This window comes from Phocoena sinus, chromosome 13, assembly GCF_008692025.1.
Source record: "Phocoena sinus isolate mPhoSin1 chromosome 13, mPhoSin1.pri, whole genome shotgun sequence".
Classification (NCBI taxonomy): Eukaryota; Metazoa; Chordata; class Mammalia; order Artiodactyla; family Phocoenidae; genus Phocoena; species Phocoena sinus.
This window is the reverse complement of record NC_045775.1, coordinates 19395001-19413871: the sequence shown is the minus strand read 5'-3', so window position 1 is coordinate 19413871 and position 18871 is coordinate 19395001. Positions and strand designations below refer to the sequence as shown.

At 41.7% G+C, this 18871-nt stretch overlaps 1 protein-coding gene across 3 annotated transcripts in view; it reads left to right on the top strand.

The window, feature by feature from the left end:
* DNAJC27 (DnaJ heat shock protein family (Hsp40) member C27) overlaps positions 1-18429 on the top strand; it is a 40564-nt gene extending 22135 nt beyond the window's left edge. The window contains exons 4-7 of one of the 3 annotated variants that reach the window (XM_032653585.1): positions 3228-3392; positions 4026-4148; positions 10462-10622; positions 14602-18429. In XM_032653585.1, coding sequence (XP_032509476.1) covers positions 3228-3392; positions 4026-4148; positions 10462-10622; positions 14602-14734 — 582 coding nt within the window. In that variant the 3' untranslated portion in view covers positions 14735-18429. The remainder of the gene's footprint in view (positions 1-3227; positions 3393-4025; positions 4149-10461; positions 10623-14601) is intronic. The other 2 variants (XM_032653586.1, XM_032653587.1) reach the window with 2 other exon arrangements.
* Positions 18430-18871: the final 442 nt, after the last annotated feature.

The following is an 18871-nucleotide window of genomic DNA, read 5'->3' as shown; positions in this document are numbered from 1 at the left end:
TCCACTCGTGCACACAGCTGAATTCTGGGGTTCATTGGGATGAGTTAGTGGGTCTATTAAGACTTTCTGAGGCCTGAGTGATATTAAACTAACAGCTCTCTCTAACCTACAAGCTAGAAAGTTTGCCGCCTCTGCTTTAAAATTAAATAATTGCAGTTCCCTCAGCGTCCTATTTAATTAAACTTCAGATGCAGCAAGTCTGCCAGGATTACAGTAGAAAGCTGTTTGGGGAGGTAAGAATAATGGAACTCTAGGGACCACTGAGGCATCAGCTTTGACCTTTCCATTTTACAGAAACTAAGGCTGGAGGTAATAAAGTCACTTACTCAAGATGACAGCTAGTTGCTGAACCCAAACTTGAACTTGAGTCCCTTGAAAGAGAAATCCATTGAGCTCATTTAATTCTCTTTCTACACACAAATCTCCCTCTGAACAGCATGATCTGATTTTGGAATTCTTTTCCCTTTTGGCCTCTACTTTTGTTCTCTACTATAGCACATTCAGCCATTTGATTACACAAATACTTATACCTGCTAGGCCCAGGGGGTGACACAAAGATATGTTCCTTCATGTCGCTTACAGTCTGGTGGGGAAGACAGCTGGATATGCTACTAACTATGAAACTAGACAGGAAGTGACATGAGTGCTATTAGAAGTACAGAATGCTGTGGTATTCCACGGGACATAGAGATTGCATTCTGTTTTGCAGGTGGAGGGGATTAGATGGTGAGAAAGGGGGAAGAAGAAGCTACATGAAAGATACAGCATTATAGCTAGATCTTAGAAAATGAAAGACGAAGAGGTATCCATTTCCAGGTGGAGTTAGGAAGGCATAGGACAGGTTTGGGGAATGAGAGATTATCCAGTTTGAAGTACAGGGAACAGGAGGGGGATCAAGCTGGGAAGTTGGTGGAGGACTGATCAGATGCTGTTAATATCAACTAAAAGAGTTTGAACTTTGGAGGGTGGGCAGTAGGGAAACAATGAAGAATTTTTGAGCCGGGGCTTTAAAAAGATACATATGCACAATATATAACGTTGCTAGGGAGATTACTTAGAAGACTCTTGCAGTTGTGCAGTCAAGAGATAATGTTGGCAATGAAAATGGAAAGGAAGTGACAGTGCAAGAAGCATGGCAGAGGCGGCTTCTACAGAACTGTTTGAATCTGCTGGGCAAAGAAGAGCAGCAGAGGCTAACACCAGGCTTTCAACCTGAGTGGCTCAGCGAGGGGTGTGCTGCTTTCATCACTAGAAGTTCAAGAGAAGGAAAAGTTAAGGAAGGAATGAATTGGAGGGTTTCCTGTTGTGCAGATGGAATCTGAGTTTCCAACAGGACATTCAGCTGGAAGTCTAGAGCTCACTGGAAATGTGGGTCTAGAAGTGCTGATGAAAGGACTCAGCTTGGAGGTTCTCACAGTTGAAACCGCGCAAGTGGTTGATTTTGCTGAGTTGGGAGGAAGGATAACAAAGAAGGGATGAGGGCCCAGGACAGGGTTTGGAAATGTGGCGGCAGACTGGAGTGGGAGCAATGGAGAGAATAGGAGTCGGTGGAAGAGAGATCAGTTAAGAACCTGGAGAATGTGGTGTGTGGGAGCCCAGGCAGCAGGAGTTTCTAGACAGACGGGAAAACTCTATTTAACTCCTGCAGGAAGGCTAAGGGCCATGAGTACTGAGGGTAGAAGACACCTTCCTGGTCTTCATCACATTAAATTCGTTCCAATTTTGTTGGTTTTGATTTTAGGGGATAGCTTTCTATGTTTATATAAATTAAGAGGGACTTACATTCTTGGTCCAGGTGTCTCTCTATGCTCAGAAACCTATAGATACTTCATGCCAGATGTGTGAGAGATGTCTTCATTCTTACTACATATCCAGCGTGAGTCTGAGTACTTACTGGAATTTTCTGGAAAGAACATATAATACATGGCCTCTGTCAGGATTCTTACTGGAATTTTGGCCTGAAAACCCCAGTCCGTCAGTGTTGTTCCTCATCTGCCAACCTGTCACGTTAGCGCCTCTACCACTTTATTGCGCCCTGTACTTCATGTTGCCTCTTCCCAGAATTGAAGATATGCCCCAGAGGTCAGTTGCCTCTTTTTTTTTTAAAGGAACATTTATTTATTTATTTATTTTTGGCTGCGTTGGGTCTTCGTTGCCGTGCGTGGGCTTTCTCTAGTTGCGGCGAGCGGGGGCTACTCTTCGTTGCGGTGCGCGGGCTTCTCATTGTGGTGGCTTCTCTTGATGTGGAGTACAGGCTCTGGGCACGTGCGCTTCAGTTGTGGCATGTGGGCTGTAGAAACACAGGCTCAGTAGTTGTGGCACACGGGCTTAGTTGCTCCACGGCATGTGGGATCTTCCCGGACTAGGGCTCGAACCCATGTCCCCTGCATTGGCAGGCGGATTCTTAACCACTGCACCACCAGGGAAGTCCTCAGTTGCCATTTTTAATAAGAACATCAAAGGAGGACAGTCAGAATGAATGCAAGGAAGGAAAGGAGAAGGTGCTGATACACATTGTTTTCCAGGCACTATTTAGGTGCTCTGCCTTCATTATCTCATTTAATCCTCATAATAACCCTGTGAAGTAAGTAGTGTTATCCCCATTTTACAGTTGAGGAAACTGAGATGCAGAGAGGTTATGTGACTTGCCCAAGATCACACAACTAGTAAGTAAGTGTAAACCCAGATCTGACTCCAGAGCCCATGCTCTTTTCCACTGCATCACACAGACACTCAAGAGTTTGGAGTTCTAGAGTTGCTATAGAGACCCAAGAGTCATAGGGAGGTTCTGCCTAGCATCCTGGGGGAAGCCAGCTTTGGGATGTGATATATAAATGGCTGTACCTACTGCTGATACTTGTGTCATTTTTTGCCTTAAGTTCTTTTTAATTATTCATTCACCTTCCTAGTTCTCCTTAAGAAGAATGCTATATAATTTGTGTTCTTCTAAAGGCCTACTAACAACAATGAAAGATTGATCGCCTCTGGGGAATGGAACTGGAGGTGAGGAGGGTTGGGGCAGGAGGCTGTCAGTTCCATCACAAGTCCTTCTATACTAAGAGACTTTTAAAATTGATTTTATAAAAAGCCCTCGAAAGGCCAGTAGTAACAATTAGAAAACACTATGGATACACAAAAGAACACACTTTGCTAAGTCAATGACTGTGAGATATACTTTTATAAAATCATAATACCTACATTTTGTGCACCTGTTCTTTTATGTAAAGGTTCGTAATGAGTTTTACAAGGACACACAGGGTGTGATACTGGTCTATGATGTTGGGCAGAAAGATTCCTTTGATGCCCTTGATGCATGGCTGGCAGAAATGAAGCAAGATCTTGGACCTCATGGAAACATGGAAAATATTGTATTTGCAGTGTGTGCCAACAAGGTAACTGCTTTGGAAATGGTATGCTTAACTTTCTAGGTTCATTATGGGAAGAGTGTGGCTGAGTTTTGGGGAATAAATAAAAAGAAAAAAATTCTGCAATCTGTAATACAGGAATCAACAGCTTTTCAAAACAAAGGTCCCTAAAACAAAAACAATTAAAAAATAAAGCCTGGCATATCAGGATTTTTATCCTTTTTTTTTCACTGGTGCCACACTTGGGGAGGATATTGGTGACTGAGCAGGAGAGGTGGAGCCTAATAATAACACTCTGACCTGATTGGAGGAGGGGAAGCAATTAGGTGAAATGTGGACTGTGGAAAGGTGTGAAGGGCAGACCATGGCCCTCAGGCGTGGCAGATGTGATGAAGCCAGCTTTCACAGAGGTGAGCAGCAGCAGTGTTCTCAAAGGAGAATGCTGGTATCAGGCACTTGTGGTTTCGCCACAGAAAATCAGTCCACATTCAATATAAGTAATTTTTAAATCTTTTTTGTTCCTGATAATTTTATATGCTAGTGCTGGGGTTCACTTAAGAGTTTTTGCCTCAGCAAAGGATTGACAGAGACCTACTGGGCCTATTCTAGTGGGACAAGGTTGGAATCTTCTCTCCCCCTGCCCCCAACTTTTAATTTCAGATCGACTGTGCTAAGCACCGCTGTGTTGATGAAAGTGAAGGACGTCTTTGGGCTGAAAGCAAAGGGTTCCTGTACTTCGAAACTTCGGCTCAAACTGGAGAAGGAATCAGTGAGATGTTCCAGGTAACCTGGCATTTTATTGTTTTAGAGTTTGTGTCAAGGCTGACCATACCAAATTTTAGTGTAAATTATGAGAAGCAAAATAGTAATAGGAATTTCTCAATTAGAATAAGCTTTCTTTTCCGAAGCTAGTAAGAAAGAAAGAATGGGAGAGAGAGGGAGAGAATGAGTGTGTGTGTATGTGTGATATTTGTCTGCTGTCTGTTTTAGACCAGATCTACCTGCTCATCAGAATTACCTGGGGAAATTCTTCAAAATACAAATTGCTGGGCTCCAGACCTACCGGAAGCTTAATGTTTTGATGGAGCTGAGGAACCTGTATTTTGTTTATTTATTTATTTGTTTGTTTCGTTTATTTATTTATTTCGCTGTGTGGGATCTACACTGTGGTGCACAGGCTTCTCTCTAGTTGTGGTGTGTGGGCTCTAGTGCATGTGGGCTCTGTAGTTTGCAGCACACAGGCTCAGTAGTTGCGGCGCACAGGCTTAGTTGACCCGCGGCCTGTGGGATCTTAGTTCCCCAACCAGGGATCGAACCCGCATCCCCTGCATTGGAAGGTGGATTCTTAACCACTGGACCACCAGGGAAGTCCCTGGAACCTGTATTTTGAAAAATCTCTATAGGTGATCCTGATGATCATCAAGTTTAACAACACTTATTATATACTTACTTAAATGGGACAAAGATTTTCTTTAAAACCACCTTTGGTTACATGTGTATGCATAATCAAATGAAGGCACTACTTTGGCAAAATTGCCTTGCCATAGCCAATATAATCCTATATCGCAGCCCCTGGGGGTACAGTTAGAGACCAGGAGACTATCATTGCAGAATCCAGCCAGTCATACGTAAAAGTTCGGTCTCACCGATCACGTAGGCAATAGAAGGATGGACTAACATGGCAACCTGAATAGATGGTCATTTTTTAGAATTTAATAATCTAGAATAATTTTAAGGGGGGAGACTACCTAAATAACAAATTATAGTCAAGTCCTTTTTAAAAAAATTTTTTTTTCTTTTTAAAAAAAGGAATTAATTTTTGGCTGCTTTGGGTCTTTGTTGCTACGTGCGGGCTTTCTGTAGTTGTGGTGAGCGGGGACTACTCTTTGAGGTGCTTGGGCTTCTTATTGCGGTAGCTTCTCTTGTGGAGCACGGGCTCTAGGCATGCGGGCTTCAGTAGTTGTGGCTTGTGGGCTCTAGAGCACAGGCTCACAGGGGCTTAGTTGCTTCATGGCATGTGGGATCTTCCCGGACCAGGGCTCAAACCCATGTCCCCTGCATTGGCAGGCAGATTCTTTTTTTTTTAGGTAAGAAGTGGATTTTATTTATTTATTTATTTTTGGACTGCGTTGGGCCTTCATTGCTGTGCGCAGGCTTTCTCTAGTTGTAGCAAGTGGGGGTTACTCTTCGTTGCGGTGCGCAGGCTTCTCATTGTGGTGGCTTCTCTTGTTGCAGAGCATGGGCTCTAGGTGTGCAGGCTTCAGTAGTTGCAGCACATGGGTTCAGTAGTTGTGGCACGCGGGCCCTAGAGCACATGGGCTTCAGTAGTTGCTGCACGTGGGCTCAGTCATTGCGGCTCGTGGGCTCTAGGGCGTGCGGGCTTCAGTAGTTGTGGGTCGCAGGTTCTAGAGTGCAGGCTCAGTAGTTGTGGCGCACAGGCTTAGTTGCTCCACAGCATGTGGGATATTCCCGCACTAGGGATTGAACCCATGTCCCCTGCATTGGCAGGCATATTCTTAACCACTGCGCCACCAGGGAAGTCCTAAAGTAGATTTATTTAGAGAGAAGCACTCTCCACAGACAGAGTGTGGGCCATCTCAGAAGGTGAGAAAGGCTGGCAGGCAGATTCTTAACCACTATGCCACCAGGGAAGTTCAGTCAACTCTTAATTATAGATACATTTGAAAGTAAGTGGTGTCATGAATAATGCATTTTTTCTTATGAATATATCTGATATTTTGGGAATTTTTAGCATTTCAAATAATGTAGCTATACTATAAAGAGTTGTTCTTAATTATCAAGTGGGATTTTATTTAATCTTTTGTGCTGAATTTCCTTCTGACAAGATGTCACCCCTTCTACTAGAAGACAGGTTTTATCCTTGGCTGACAGGCTGAATTGGGCATCAGTAGCGTCTATTTCAAGACGAAATAAGTTGATATTGGTTTGCCACTTTTCTATTCTTTTGAATACATAGACTATATAGGTACATAGTTTGTACCTATATGTATGCAATCATGATACTTAACCATTTAAATTAAATTAACCAATTAAACTTCTGGAGAAGTTTACATGCTTCACTCATATGAGACTCTTAACAATGTGTGGCAGGTATCATTCTCATTTCAGATGTGAGGACATCAAAGAGTAGTAGTGATTTGTCCAAGAGGTATAAATAACTGTTAGAGATTAACTTTCTTTCAGCACTTTGAAGACACTGGTTCATTCTCTTCTGGCCTCTGTTGTGTCCCATGAGATGTTAGCACCTGCTCTTACTCTTATTCCTTTATATATATTGTGTCCTTTTTTTCCTCCAGCTACTTTCAAGAGATTATCTTTGATTTTCAGCAGTTGTGCTATGTGCCTAGGTGTGGCTCTCTTTATATTTATCTTACTTGGGGTTTGTTGATTTTCTTGGATTGGTAAGCAGGTGTTTTTCATCAAATATGGGAATTTTTTTTTTAAACCGTTATTTCTTCCAATTTTTTTTGGCCCTATTTTCACTCTTTTCCTTCTGGGACTCCAATTATGTATATATTAGGCCATTTTGTTTTTTCCCATAGTCCTTGAGACTGTTTATTTTTCTTCCATTTTCCTCTGTTTTTCAGATTGCATTGTCTCTATTGATCTGATTTCAATCTGCTGTTAAATGTACCAAGTGAAGTTTTCAATTCACTACTTTTCAGTTGTAGAATTTGCATTTTGTTCTTTTGTGTAGTTCCAGTTCTTTGCTGAGATTCTCTGTTTACTCATTTTGAACATATTTTTCTTTATCTCTTTGAAATAGTTATAATAGCAGCTTTACAGTCTTTGTCCAATATCTGAACCATCTTGGGTTCAGTTTCTATGGACTGCTTTTTTCTTGACTATGGATCACATTTTTGTTTCTTTGTATGAGCAGTGATTTTTGATTTAACACCAGACATTGTAGACAATACATTATAGAGACTCTAGATTTGTTTATTTGCCTCAGAAGAATGTTGGTTTTGTTTCAGCAGGCAGTTCAGGCAGATTACATTGAACTTGTATAGGCTTGACTTTTTGCTTTAATAGCAAGGATCTGAAGGAAACCCAAAGTGTTTCCCAAGCCCTTCTAATTTGGCAGGACTCAGCCTGCAAATTCTGTCCCCCTTGCAGATCTTGTCGTTCTTGGTTTTAGGTTTTGTTAGAATGAATCTAACTCGTAAGGCAAAGCCTTTCTGTGGTGTCTCAGCTAGATGCTAGGGGTATTAATGAGATGTTAAGGCAGTCTCTCTCCTCTAACAAGGCCAAATTCTGGTGTCCCCAGGATGGCTCTTCCCCTTAGTAGTCAGTTCCCACCACTAGCCAGTTCTGTTCTCAACCCCTTAGTAGCTATTATCTGATAAGCCTCAGGTGATCTCATCCTATGTATTTATAGCCTAGCCCTCAACTACAAACTAGTAGGGAACCCTCACATGGACTTCTGGGGCCCAACTCTGCACAATTCCCTCCTATCCAAGGCCCTGCTCCACAGATTCTAGCCACTTCAGCATCCTCAAGCTCTCACCTCTACCTCCTTAGCTCAATGGGACTTTGTGCCTGCTCAGACTCTGGCTTTCTGTGACAGGGTCAGGAAATGGACTCCAGGTAGAAGACCAAGGAGCAGTCTTGCACTTGCTGTTGTCCACTACCTGAAAAGAGTTACCTCATATATTTGTTCACTTTTATAGTAGTTTATGGCAGGAGGTTCAGTCCAGTACCCATTACTCCAACATGGCTGGCACTCAGACAAGGAATTTGAACAGACTTTTGACTTCAGTTCTAGCATTCTCTATATCACCACAGCTAGCCTTCTGTAACATTATGTGTTATGAGTAAATGCTTGTGCCCTCAGAAATCTGTGAGTGTTTATATTTTAGGTTAACTTACAGACTAGAAGAAAACCTTATTGATACGTAGCACAAGCAAACATTTGTGAACTATGATCCCTTTTAGGTTGCTTTTATTTTTTTAGATTAATCTTGGGTAGAACTAATGGATAGTCTTTAAAAAAAAAGGGTAACAGAGTATAATAAACTATTCTGTAAGTACTTAGAAGTAGTGCATTCCTGCTGGTTCAATTTAATCAATACTTTCTTTGTTTCCTATATATTTAATAGACACTTTATATCAGGAAGGAACTTGGTTTTATCTTACACTGTTAACACAGAGCAGTATTAAGATAGACTAAAACTAAGTTAACACTTCTCTTGTCTTGGTATCTAACGGCTTTTCCTTTGACACCCCTTTTCACATGTCAAGGCTTCTTGTTTAGGTTGCCAAATTGATTAGCTAATACTGGAGATAAGAAAGAGGAGTCAAAGAGAAGGATAAAAGTTTTAGATGATAATAGGCACTGTAGAAATATCTGGAAAAAAAAGAGGAAGAGATTAAAAAAGAAATGGAGGGATGAGGAGATAAGTCAATTTAAAAGCAGCCATAGTGTATTAAATTAGTCTTTTGTGTGAAGTTATTCAACAACAATAATAGTGCATAGAGCATGAAATATGAGCAGGATCAAAAATAGTTTTCACTTTGAAAAACATTATAAAAATAGGAAAAGAATATGAACAGTTTACAGAACAAGAAAAGACTGATAAGCAAGTGAAAAGATACTCAATTTCACGTATAATTAAAGAAATGAAATAAAAACTGTGAGATACACATCAGCTTGGCAAAAGTGAAGATGTATGATAATGCCCAGTGTTGACAAGAGTGTGGGAAAATAGGCACTCCCATACACAGTGATGGGAGTATAAACTGGTATAACCTTTTTGTATGAAAGTTGTCAAAATCAAAAAGTAAAATGCACATACACTTTTTTTTTTTTTTTTTTTTATGCGTTACGCGGGCCTCTCACTGCTGCGGCCTCTCCCGTTGCGGAGGACAGGCTCCGGACGCGCAGGCCCAGCGGCCATGGCTCACGGGCCCAGCCGCTCCGCGGCATGTGGGATCCTCCCAGACCGGGGCACGAACCCGCGTCCCCTGCATCGGCAGGCGGACTCTCAACCACTGCGCCACCAGGGAAGCCCCACATACACTTTTATTCAGTAGTTATTCTTTTAGGAATTTATCCCAAAGCAGTATTCCCACAAGTGTGCAGAGATATATACACATAAAAAAATATTCACTAAAGCAGTGTTTATGAAAAAACCTAGAAACAATTGACCTGTCCAAGAATAGGGAGTTGGTTAAATAAATTATGGTATAGTCACACAGTAGAATACTGAACCGTCATTTAAAAGGAGGAATTGGGGAGGGGAGGGTAAGCTGGGACGAGGTGAGAGAGTGGCATTGACATATATACACTACCAAATGTAAAATAGATAGCTAGTGGGAGGCAGCCGCATAGCACAGGGATATCAGCTCGGTGCTTGGTGACCACCTAGAGGGGTGGGACAGGGAGAGTGGAAGGGAGACGCAAGAGGGAGGGGATATGGGGATATATGTATACATATAGCTGATTCACTTTATTATACAGCAGAGACTAACACAACATTGTAAAGCAATTATACTCCAATAAAGATGTAAAAGAAAAAACCTAAACGAAAGAAGGAAGAAAGTGTCTATATGCAGCTAGAGAAAGGTTCCAAGATTTATTATTATGTGAAAAAAAAATGCAGTGTGTTTAGTTTGCTCTCTTTTATGTAAATGCTTAGGGTTTGGATGTGTGTATGGACTGGGTACTGATAGAAAATTATTCTGGAAGGATACTGAAATAATATATTAACAATGGTTACCTCAAGGAGAGGAACTTGAGGGGTAGGGAAACAGTTTTCATTTTACACTTTTTCCTACTATTTGAATTTTTCTAACAATATTCATGTACTAGTTTTTAATTTCAAGTGTGGTTATCTGAGAGTAGGATTATAAGCCATTGAAATTTTATTCCTTATCCTTACTGTGTGCTTAAATATATATATATATACACATATATGTATGTATAGTATGAAAGAAAAACATCTTCCAAAGTACGTTTGCTTTATTGTGAATTTTAAGTTACTGGAATATATTAAAATTCTTTAAGTTGATGGTTAGAAGGAATTCCTATTTTCTCAAAATCAGTTCTCCTCTGGGATGTGTTTTCTTTTTGCAGACCTTTTATGTATCCATAGTTGATTTATGTGAAAACGGCGGGAAACGTCCTATCACAAATAGCAGTGCTAGTTTCACCAAAGAACAAGCAGACAGCATTCGCAGAATTCGAAATAGTAAAGATAGTTGGGACATGTTGGGAGTCAAACCTGGGGCCTCAAGGTAAGCAGTGCTCTCAGATATTAGTGCTGCCTTCTGTTATAGAAAAAGACTCAATCATCAGAATTATAGTGTGATATCTTCTTGTAATTGGCTAGAAATATGAAGATGTGTGGAAATATCTTAGATTACTTAATAATGCTCCTTCACTGAATTAAGTGAATACCAAAGGGAGAAAACAGAGGGCACAACTGCTTACTGTGGGAACTATGTGGTTTGTATATTATATAAGTACCTTCTGAAATTATATGCTCTGCTTTTGTTGACTAAGAGCCTTGAAGCTAATGTAACCTCAAAAGAAAAAAAAAAGAGAATTCTTAAATCATAGAATTTTAGAGAAGGAAAGTGTTAGCAATCAACCTGTCCAAACATTTCATTTCATAGGTGGGAAAACTGGGACTCATTGAGACTAAAAACAGAGTCAAGGACCTCAGGAGTTAGTGGTAGAATTGGTTCTTGACCCTGAGCACTGTGTGTCTGCCTGTCTCTGTCTCTTTCTATCTCTGTCAAAAATCCTGCTAGTTCCTCGTCTGTGTGTGTTGATATTAAATTATTTTATTTTATCCAAAATAATTATTTGGAGGCTTCCCTGGTGGTGCAGTGGTTGAGAGGCCGCCTGCCGATGCAGGGGACACGGGTTCGTGCCCCGGTCCAGGAAGATCCCACATGCCGCGGAGCGGCTAGGCCCGTGAGCCATGGCCGCTGAGCCTGCGCGTCCGGAGCCTGTGCTCCGCAACGGGAGAGGCCACAACAGAGAGAGGGCTGTGTAAAAAAACAAAAAACAAAAAACAAAATAATTATTTGGGAGAAAAGGCAATACAATCGCTACTCTTTGTGAAAGAATAAATCATTATCCAGCATGATTATATAACTTTTCCCCCCAGTTTTATTGAAATATAAATGATATACAGTACTGTATGAGTTTAAGGTGTACAGCATAATGATTTGACTTACATATATTGTGAAATGATGACCACAGTAAGTTTAATTACCATCTGCCATCTCATATCGGTACCAAAAAAAATGTTTTTTCCTTGTGATTAGAACTCTTGGAATCTACTCTCTTAACAACTCTCAATTGTTATATAACTTTTAATGCTATAATAATACTGTTACTATACGTATTATTAGAGTTCTCAGACATTTTTTTTTTTTTTTTTTTGCGGTACGCGGGCCTCATCCTTGTTGTGGCCTCTCCCGCTGCGGAGCACAGGCTCCGGACGCGCAGGCTCAGCGGCCATAGCTCACGGGCGCAGCCGCTCCGCAGCACGTGGGATCCTCCCAGACCGGAGCACGAACTCGCGTCCACTGCATCGGCAGGCAGACTCTCAACCACTGCGCCACCAAGGAAGCCCGACATTTTTATTTTGCACTGTAGCTTTCCTCCCCTTTCTACTTTTTCACCTTGATTCCCACAAAAGAAAAAGTGGCTCTTGAAATCGCCTTGTCAGCGTCAACAGCATTAAGTATCTCCTCCATTTTGGTCTCATAGCATACCTTTGAGTCCAGAAGGAAAGAGGGAACGGGAAAAGGGAGACAGTTATTGGTCTCCCTGGACTTGCCAGGCATTACTGAGGAGCTGTTAAACACCTGAAGGAATTCAGATGACCTCATAGCACAAAATTAATTGGTGGCTTTTAAATGTCCTTTTAGACTTCCACAGTCACATCCTAAATTCTTCCATTTCATCTCCAAGGGATATTGGCTCTATAACTAAGAAACTATTACTTACTAATTAACTTAGAACAATAATCATTAGGGAAAAAGAAACTTTTGGTTTCTTACTTATTCATTGTGGTTAACTGGAATCTCCCAAAATTTACAGGGCCTCCATAATTTCCATATCCTTAGCCAATATAACATGTTCTTTTCTTACCTTTGTTCCTCTGGGTCTATCAAACTAATTTGTATGGCATGAGCACGTTTGGGCAAAACCTAAAAACATTTATTTCATTTTATCTTTTAAATACACCTTTATTTTATTTTTTGGCCGTGCCGTGTGGCATGCGAGATCTTAGTTCCCCGACCAGGGATCGAACCTGTGCCCCCTGCAATGGAAGCATGGAGTCTTAACCACTAGACCACCGGGGAATTCCCTAAAAACATTTTTTTTTAAGTTATAGAGAGTTTTAATGTTTGTTCAGTGCTATGTTTACTATTCTTGAACTTTAAGAAAAATCTTCTTCAGTAGAATTAATGTATTTTTTACACACCTGACTCAGTCTTGTTTCTCTAAAATTTTCCTTGAAAGTTTCTCCTGCTATCCAGAATTCTTGAAAGGTATCAGGCCTAACCACTAACCCCATATGGACATGTTTCCTCGGGAAGCAGCGTGGCTAGAGGGGCCCAACCCAAGACTCACTCATGGGAAAGAGAGAGGATGCTGTTACTGCCTCAAGGACAGAGAGTCTTAGGGAGAATGTGATTCTTATTAGCTAATATCGAAATTATCTATGTAGAAAAGCTACATGAAAGGTAAAACAAGAAAATTCAGAAGGACTCCTCTAAGATCAGAAAGCAGAAAAAGCCTTAGAATGTATGCCTATGACATGGACAGCTGTTAACATAGCCCTATGACCTCAGTCTCCCCAAGCTGACACGTAAGATATCACATATGCACAAATAATATGTAACATTCAAGTAGAAAAATATACAATGCAAAGTGAGTATACAAACAAACATGATCAGATATCACATCCAAGATATCAAAGACCATCTCCCTGATTTGGAGAGCTAGACTAGAAGTCCTTCTGATAAAGAATAAAGGAGATTTGGGGAAGCACCAAATCCAGGCTTATAAGTTAACAAGAACCTTGAATTACAAAAGGAATTCAAAAGGGAAGTGGGAAATAAAACCATCTGGTAGAGACAGAGCCAGACTCTGACCAGGGGAGTGGCTGGGCACTTGAAAGCCTCTCAGAGACCTGACACCTGAGGATATGAAGAGCGGGGAGAATTGCAGGGCCAGGTGGTCTCCAGCCCCCACCCCAGCAGTCCCTGCTCCTTAGAGGTCTCTCCTGGGGCTTCCTGGTCTTTGGTGAAACACTGATCGTACTGCTCCTTTCCTCTCTAGATAACGTTAAATCCTCTCTTGTTTCTTCTTTGGTCTCAGGGAGCTCACTGTAACTCTCAGGTACCCCTTTCCATTGGCTCTTTCTTGGTCAGTGGTGCCACCATCTTCCCCGAGGCCTTAGATTCCCCATGACCCTGGAACTCATTTCAGCCCTCATTTCAGTCTTCTCCACCCCTATACCCAGCTCATCATCTGCTTCTGCCAGGACTTTGTTTCTGTTATCTCTTTTGCCTTCCCTTGTTGGCTTCCACAAACACCTTAATCTAAACCCTTGTATTCATGCTTGGGTTATTGTAACAACCTCCTACCTGTCTCCTAACTTCCAAAAACAGCTTTCCCAGCACCATTTTGTCATGAAACACCTACTGTTAAAAATCCAACTTTTTTGTTGTTTTGCCTTCAAGGCCCTTCACTTACTGACCCCTGCTCCCTGGCCAACTTTGTTTCTTGTTACTTCCCAGTGCAGTTTCCTCCTGGAACTGCATGCGGGCTCCCTTCCTGGCCTCTGCCGGTTTTCTCCCTGCTGCTCTGTATTCCCCACCACTGTGTCAATCCCTGAACCCAACCTTCTTCCAGAACCCTCCTCCAGGGGGCCTGCCCTGATGGCCCCTGTCCTCATTGCTTCCGTCCGCAAATGCCGAGTGCCTGTGAAGTGCCGAGTACTATTTTCATCTGATCATGTTTGTTTGTATACTCACTTTGCGTTGTGTATTTGTCTACTTGAATGTTACATATTATTTGTGCATTGTTTGTTTCCTAGTCCTTTAGTCCCGCCTTTGAGAAAGGGTAACATTTATTTGGGATATGCTTACTGTAAGAGATATTATGATATCCAAACAGCTAAAATGCAGTGGGTGGAGGGTGGGGGCTGACCTCGATACTGACATAGAGCTTTGCTTTTCCTTGTAGAGATGAAGTCAACAAAGCATATCGGAAACTTGCTGTGCTGCTTCACCCTGACAAGTGTGTAGCACCTGGTAGTGAAGATGCCTTCAAAGCCGTTGTGAATGCCCGAACAGCCCTCCTGAAAAACATCAAATAGAAAGTAGAAAAAAAAAGACAAGTGTGGGCCTCGAGTCCAAACAGACTTTCCCTAGAGGTAAAGTAGCCAACATGGGTTTTTCCTCCACAGAATCTTACAGCTGTCTTCACTCATGTGCTGTCATTTGTAAATCAGTAATTCGGGTGCCTGTTACCATGCCATAGACATTTTGCAGAGATGAAGTGAAGAGAACCAAGCGCCACTTATACACTACCGTTCATTTCCTACTTCTGAATGATGTAAGAGATTTTTCTCATGAGTTTGTTAGCTCTGTCAGTGTAGCATCCCTTAGGCACTTTGCTCAGGAAAGTCCATGAGGTTTCTGGAAGGAGGATAGGAGGATCCTTTCACTTTTTCTTTTTAAAAACATTCATCATCAGAGAAGAAAACAAAAATGGAAGCAGACATAGCAGAATCCCCGAAAGTGTGGTGACCTCACAAGCAAGTTGCCCCTTTTACAGTGAGTTTCTTTGGTAGTATTATAAGCATCAATCTATAGTTAATGAACTCTTGGCAGCCCTTTGGAAGTGAAACGAGGTGATACAATTCTGAACTGAGCAGCCCTTTTGTGACATTCACTCTGTTCCCCTTCTCCAGCCACCAGGGGGAGAGACCAGCCAGTCCTAAGAGAGCAAAGACAGTGATGGCGGCCGCAAGTTCTGGTACACTGGCTGCTGCTAGTCCTGGCCCTGAATCTGAGGCCTCTCGCTGGCCATGGAAGTGGGTGCTGGTAGCTCTAGGGAGCATCATCGCCTAGGAATCAGGAGTCAGACTCCAAGACAGTAGTGCCTGCAGGTCACACTAGATTGAGCACACATGCCTAGAGGGCACGGCCGGCCTGGCTCGGGCATGTTTGATGCCCTAGGAGAGCCTCCATATGAGGCTTGTGCCTTCTTTGTTTCTACATCACGTTCTGCATCACAGCAGGTGGGAAAGGCAGGGGTGCCAGGCCTCCTCTTCACTTCCTCATCAGTGTTAGTTCCCTCTCTCTTCCCTCTTCTCTTCCTGTCCACATCTGCCGCCATTTCTCTTTTCTTGAATCCGTGCCTTCCGGCTCTTGACTCCTCCATCCTCCTGTGCAGCCTTCACCTGGGCCTGGTTGACCAGAGACAAGTATGGATCCTTTGGGTGGTGGACAGAGAGATCTTAAGGCCTGTGTGAGAAGAACCTCTGTTACTTTTGCTTGGGTTACAAATTTCTGATTAGTAATATTTTTAAGCTACAGATGATGAAAATTAATTTCACATAGAGAAATACATTCTCCTGCTGTAGTATCTTCCTCAGTATCCAAGGGATGGATGAAGAGCAAGTGTGAGGACCAGCCTTTCTTCCAGAGCTTACAGAGCCAGTGCCACTGCTTGGCTCGTCACACCATCACTCTCATGTTACTCAGATTTTTAGCTGTGACCAGGCTGCACCAATTGGGGCTTCAAAGTATATAAAACACTACTGTCTGTGAATTTTAAACAGCTATTCCATATTGGTCGCCAAGGAGCATTCACCTTACCCCGGAGAAGAAAAGCCGCTTCCGTTTAATTCAAGCCCACTGCAGCCTTCTGGGCTCTTCCCTGCTCCAGAGCAGCTTTGCTTCGTGTGGCTGCCCTTGCGCTGCACTGAGCTGGTCGTCAGGAAACCAGAGCATTGTTTGCTAGTATGAATTTTCATCTCGGTGATATTGAATGCTTTTTTTTTTTTCTATAAGTTGAGATACGAGTATGATTTCTTGTGGGGTTTAGCTCTGGGCCTGTAGAACTCCAGCCCAAAGTTCTTCGGGGCCTAAATCTTGCTTAAGGCCTTCATCATGCCTAAAGTAATTAAACATAGATCTGTTCTTACAGCAGGACTTAGGAGGGTCATATTTATGAGGGACTGTGCATGGTGGTGTCAGCCCAAATTGGCATGACAGGTCACTGAGTATGTGGCCCTGGGTAAAACCTGGTGCCAGTTTTCATCATTGTTATCAAACACTAGGTTGGCCACCTTGAATAAGGTGCATGGTGCAGATGAGCAATGAGAGCAGAGAGAGTTCTTTAGTGCTTCCATTCATGTCCTTATATAGTGAGTGACTTGTTGAAATTTGGCCTGATCTTGATTTGTAGGTCTTGAGACTCAGTTCCCAGCACCTTGGTTATTAATGTTAAGGATGACCATGTACTACTTCATTTATGTAAAAGAAAGTTAAGCTTCAGAGTCCTAGAATTTTCCTGATTTCCATAATCCTTGAGTAGAATATCAAGAAGTAATGAAGCCTGATCTGCAATGAAAAGTAACTTCATACAAAATTTTACAGACCTCTGTGCATTAATTTAAATTCTTGGTGCAAATATGTACTTTGCAGTTCAACCTTATTAAAATTCTTCAGCCAGTTAGGATTGCACAACACATCAGTGAGAGTAATAACTAGCAGAGTAATTTCAATGGCTAAAAAATTTTTATAGAAAGTCATGTTTTTCGAAAAAGTTCGAACAGCTATTATTCAAGAAGAGCCATTTCTTCTGCATCTGAGTCACCAAAAATGAACACTTATAAAACTTGTTAGAAATACCTGCAGGCTTTTGAAATTAATTGTCCAACCTACCTAAGAACTTTAAAATATACCCTCCTTTCGTTCCTCTGTTCCTCTTTCCTGCCTCCTTTTGAATTGATATTCTCAACTGTCAACATTTCTTTTACTTCAGCACTGTCATTTCATTTCTTCACATAAATGTGTGCCCAGTAAAGTCCAGACTTGGGGGCGTTGTGGTGCTACCCAAGATAAATTGCTATAACTCTGTAGATGCAGTCTCATCTTTAAGGCTCACATTTACCTCAGGAAACTCACTCTAGTATAGTTTTTTTTTTGCAATGAATTCTCAACTGGTAAATATTTCTTTATACAGATAAACTAGTACATAATTCACTGTTCGCTAAATGAGCCACAGATAAGGCAGCTAAATTTCTGAAAGAAAGCCAGAGTAAGTGGGCAGCCCCTGTAAGCTCTGAATCAGTAATGAGGTAGCTGTTCCTCATAGAACAATGACAGAATCTCGAGGGGGAGGGAGGTATTTCGGTCTCAAGTTCGAAAGGGTAGGGCTGTGCGCACATTGACTTTGACAGGAACAGTGCCTGTCCTATAAGCAATTTCAGTGGGCCCTGGGATGTCACTCCCTCTCCACCACACTCCATGTAGCTCACTCTGAGTCTGCCAGCGTTTTTGTAAAACTTTTGCAGAGGAATTTAGCCGTGAAATACAGCTAACCACCTTCCACTGCAAGTTTTACAAAGTGAAGAGGGGTTCATATTTCTCATGATTGGTACTTAGCACAATTGTAAGAGACAGTTAATACTGTTTGTACGTTGGTTTTTCCATTAAGCATTTCTAGAGAAGACGAAAGCTTAAACTTGTGGTGTGGGTAAGTTAGATTATGTCTGACAAACAGTGCAATAAAGGCCATGTTGGTGAAATGACTCGCTGGAAAGTTGTACAGTTTGGGTGAGCTTCCTGCATCAGTGGCCTGCAGGGTGGTCTACCCTTGGGCCGGGAATGCACAGTCTCTAAAGAAACCCTTTGCTCTTACGAAGTAATTGACATACTTGCTTTCTGTTGAACTAACGGGAAATGTTAAATCTAACAGCTGTTTATGTCTTGTATAGAGAGTGTCATATGTATTTAAGTTGTGTATTTTTATAAAGTAAAGGCAAATGCCAAACACCGATCTGTGGGCTGCACTTATTTGTTGAGCTACTGGTCCTTAATGTAGAACATGCTAGTCTAGAAGCCAATCCAGTTCCTTACCAACTGAGATCATAGATAAGACATCTTGCTTTAGTTGCCAGTGGGTAAAGTGGAGGAAATTTTATTCACTGGTCCCTCAGGCTAACCTTAATTAAATTGTGATGAAAGTGTTTTGATCTCTTAAAGAAAGATACTAATATTATGTGTGCCTTATTAATTCAAATGAAACTATTGTTATCTCATTTTAATAATGCAGATCTTGGCTGAATAACTTAATAATTCAGCTAACTAGTCCCTGGACAACAAGAATCCTTAAGTAACAGACTATTGTGAACCCAAATTTGAAAGTGAAAGCCTTGTAGGGCCAACCCACAGAAGGTGGTCTATCTCTGAAGACTTCAAACAAGAGCTTTAATTTTCAT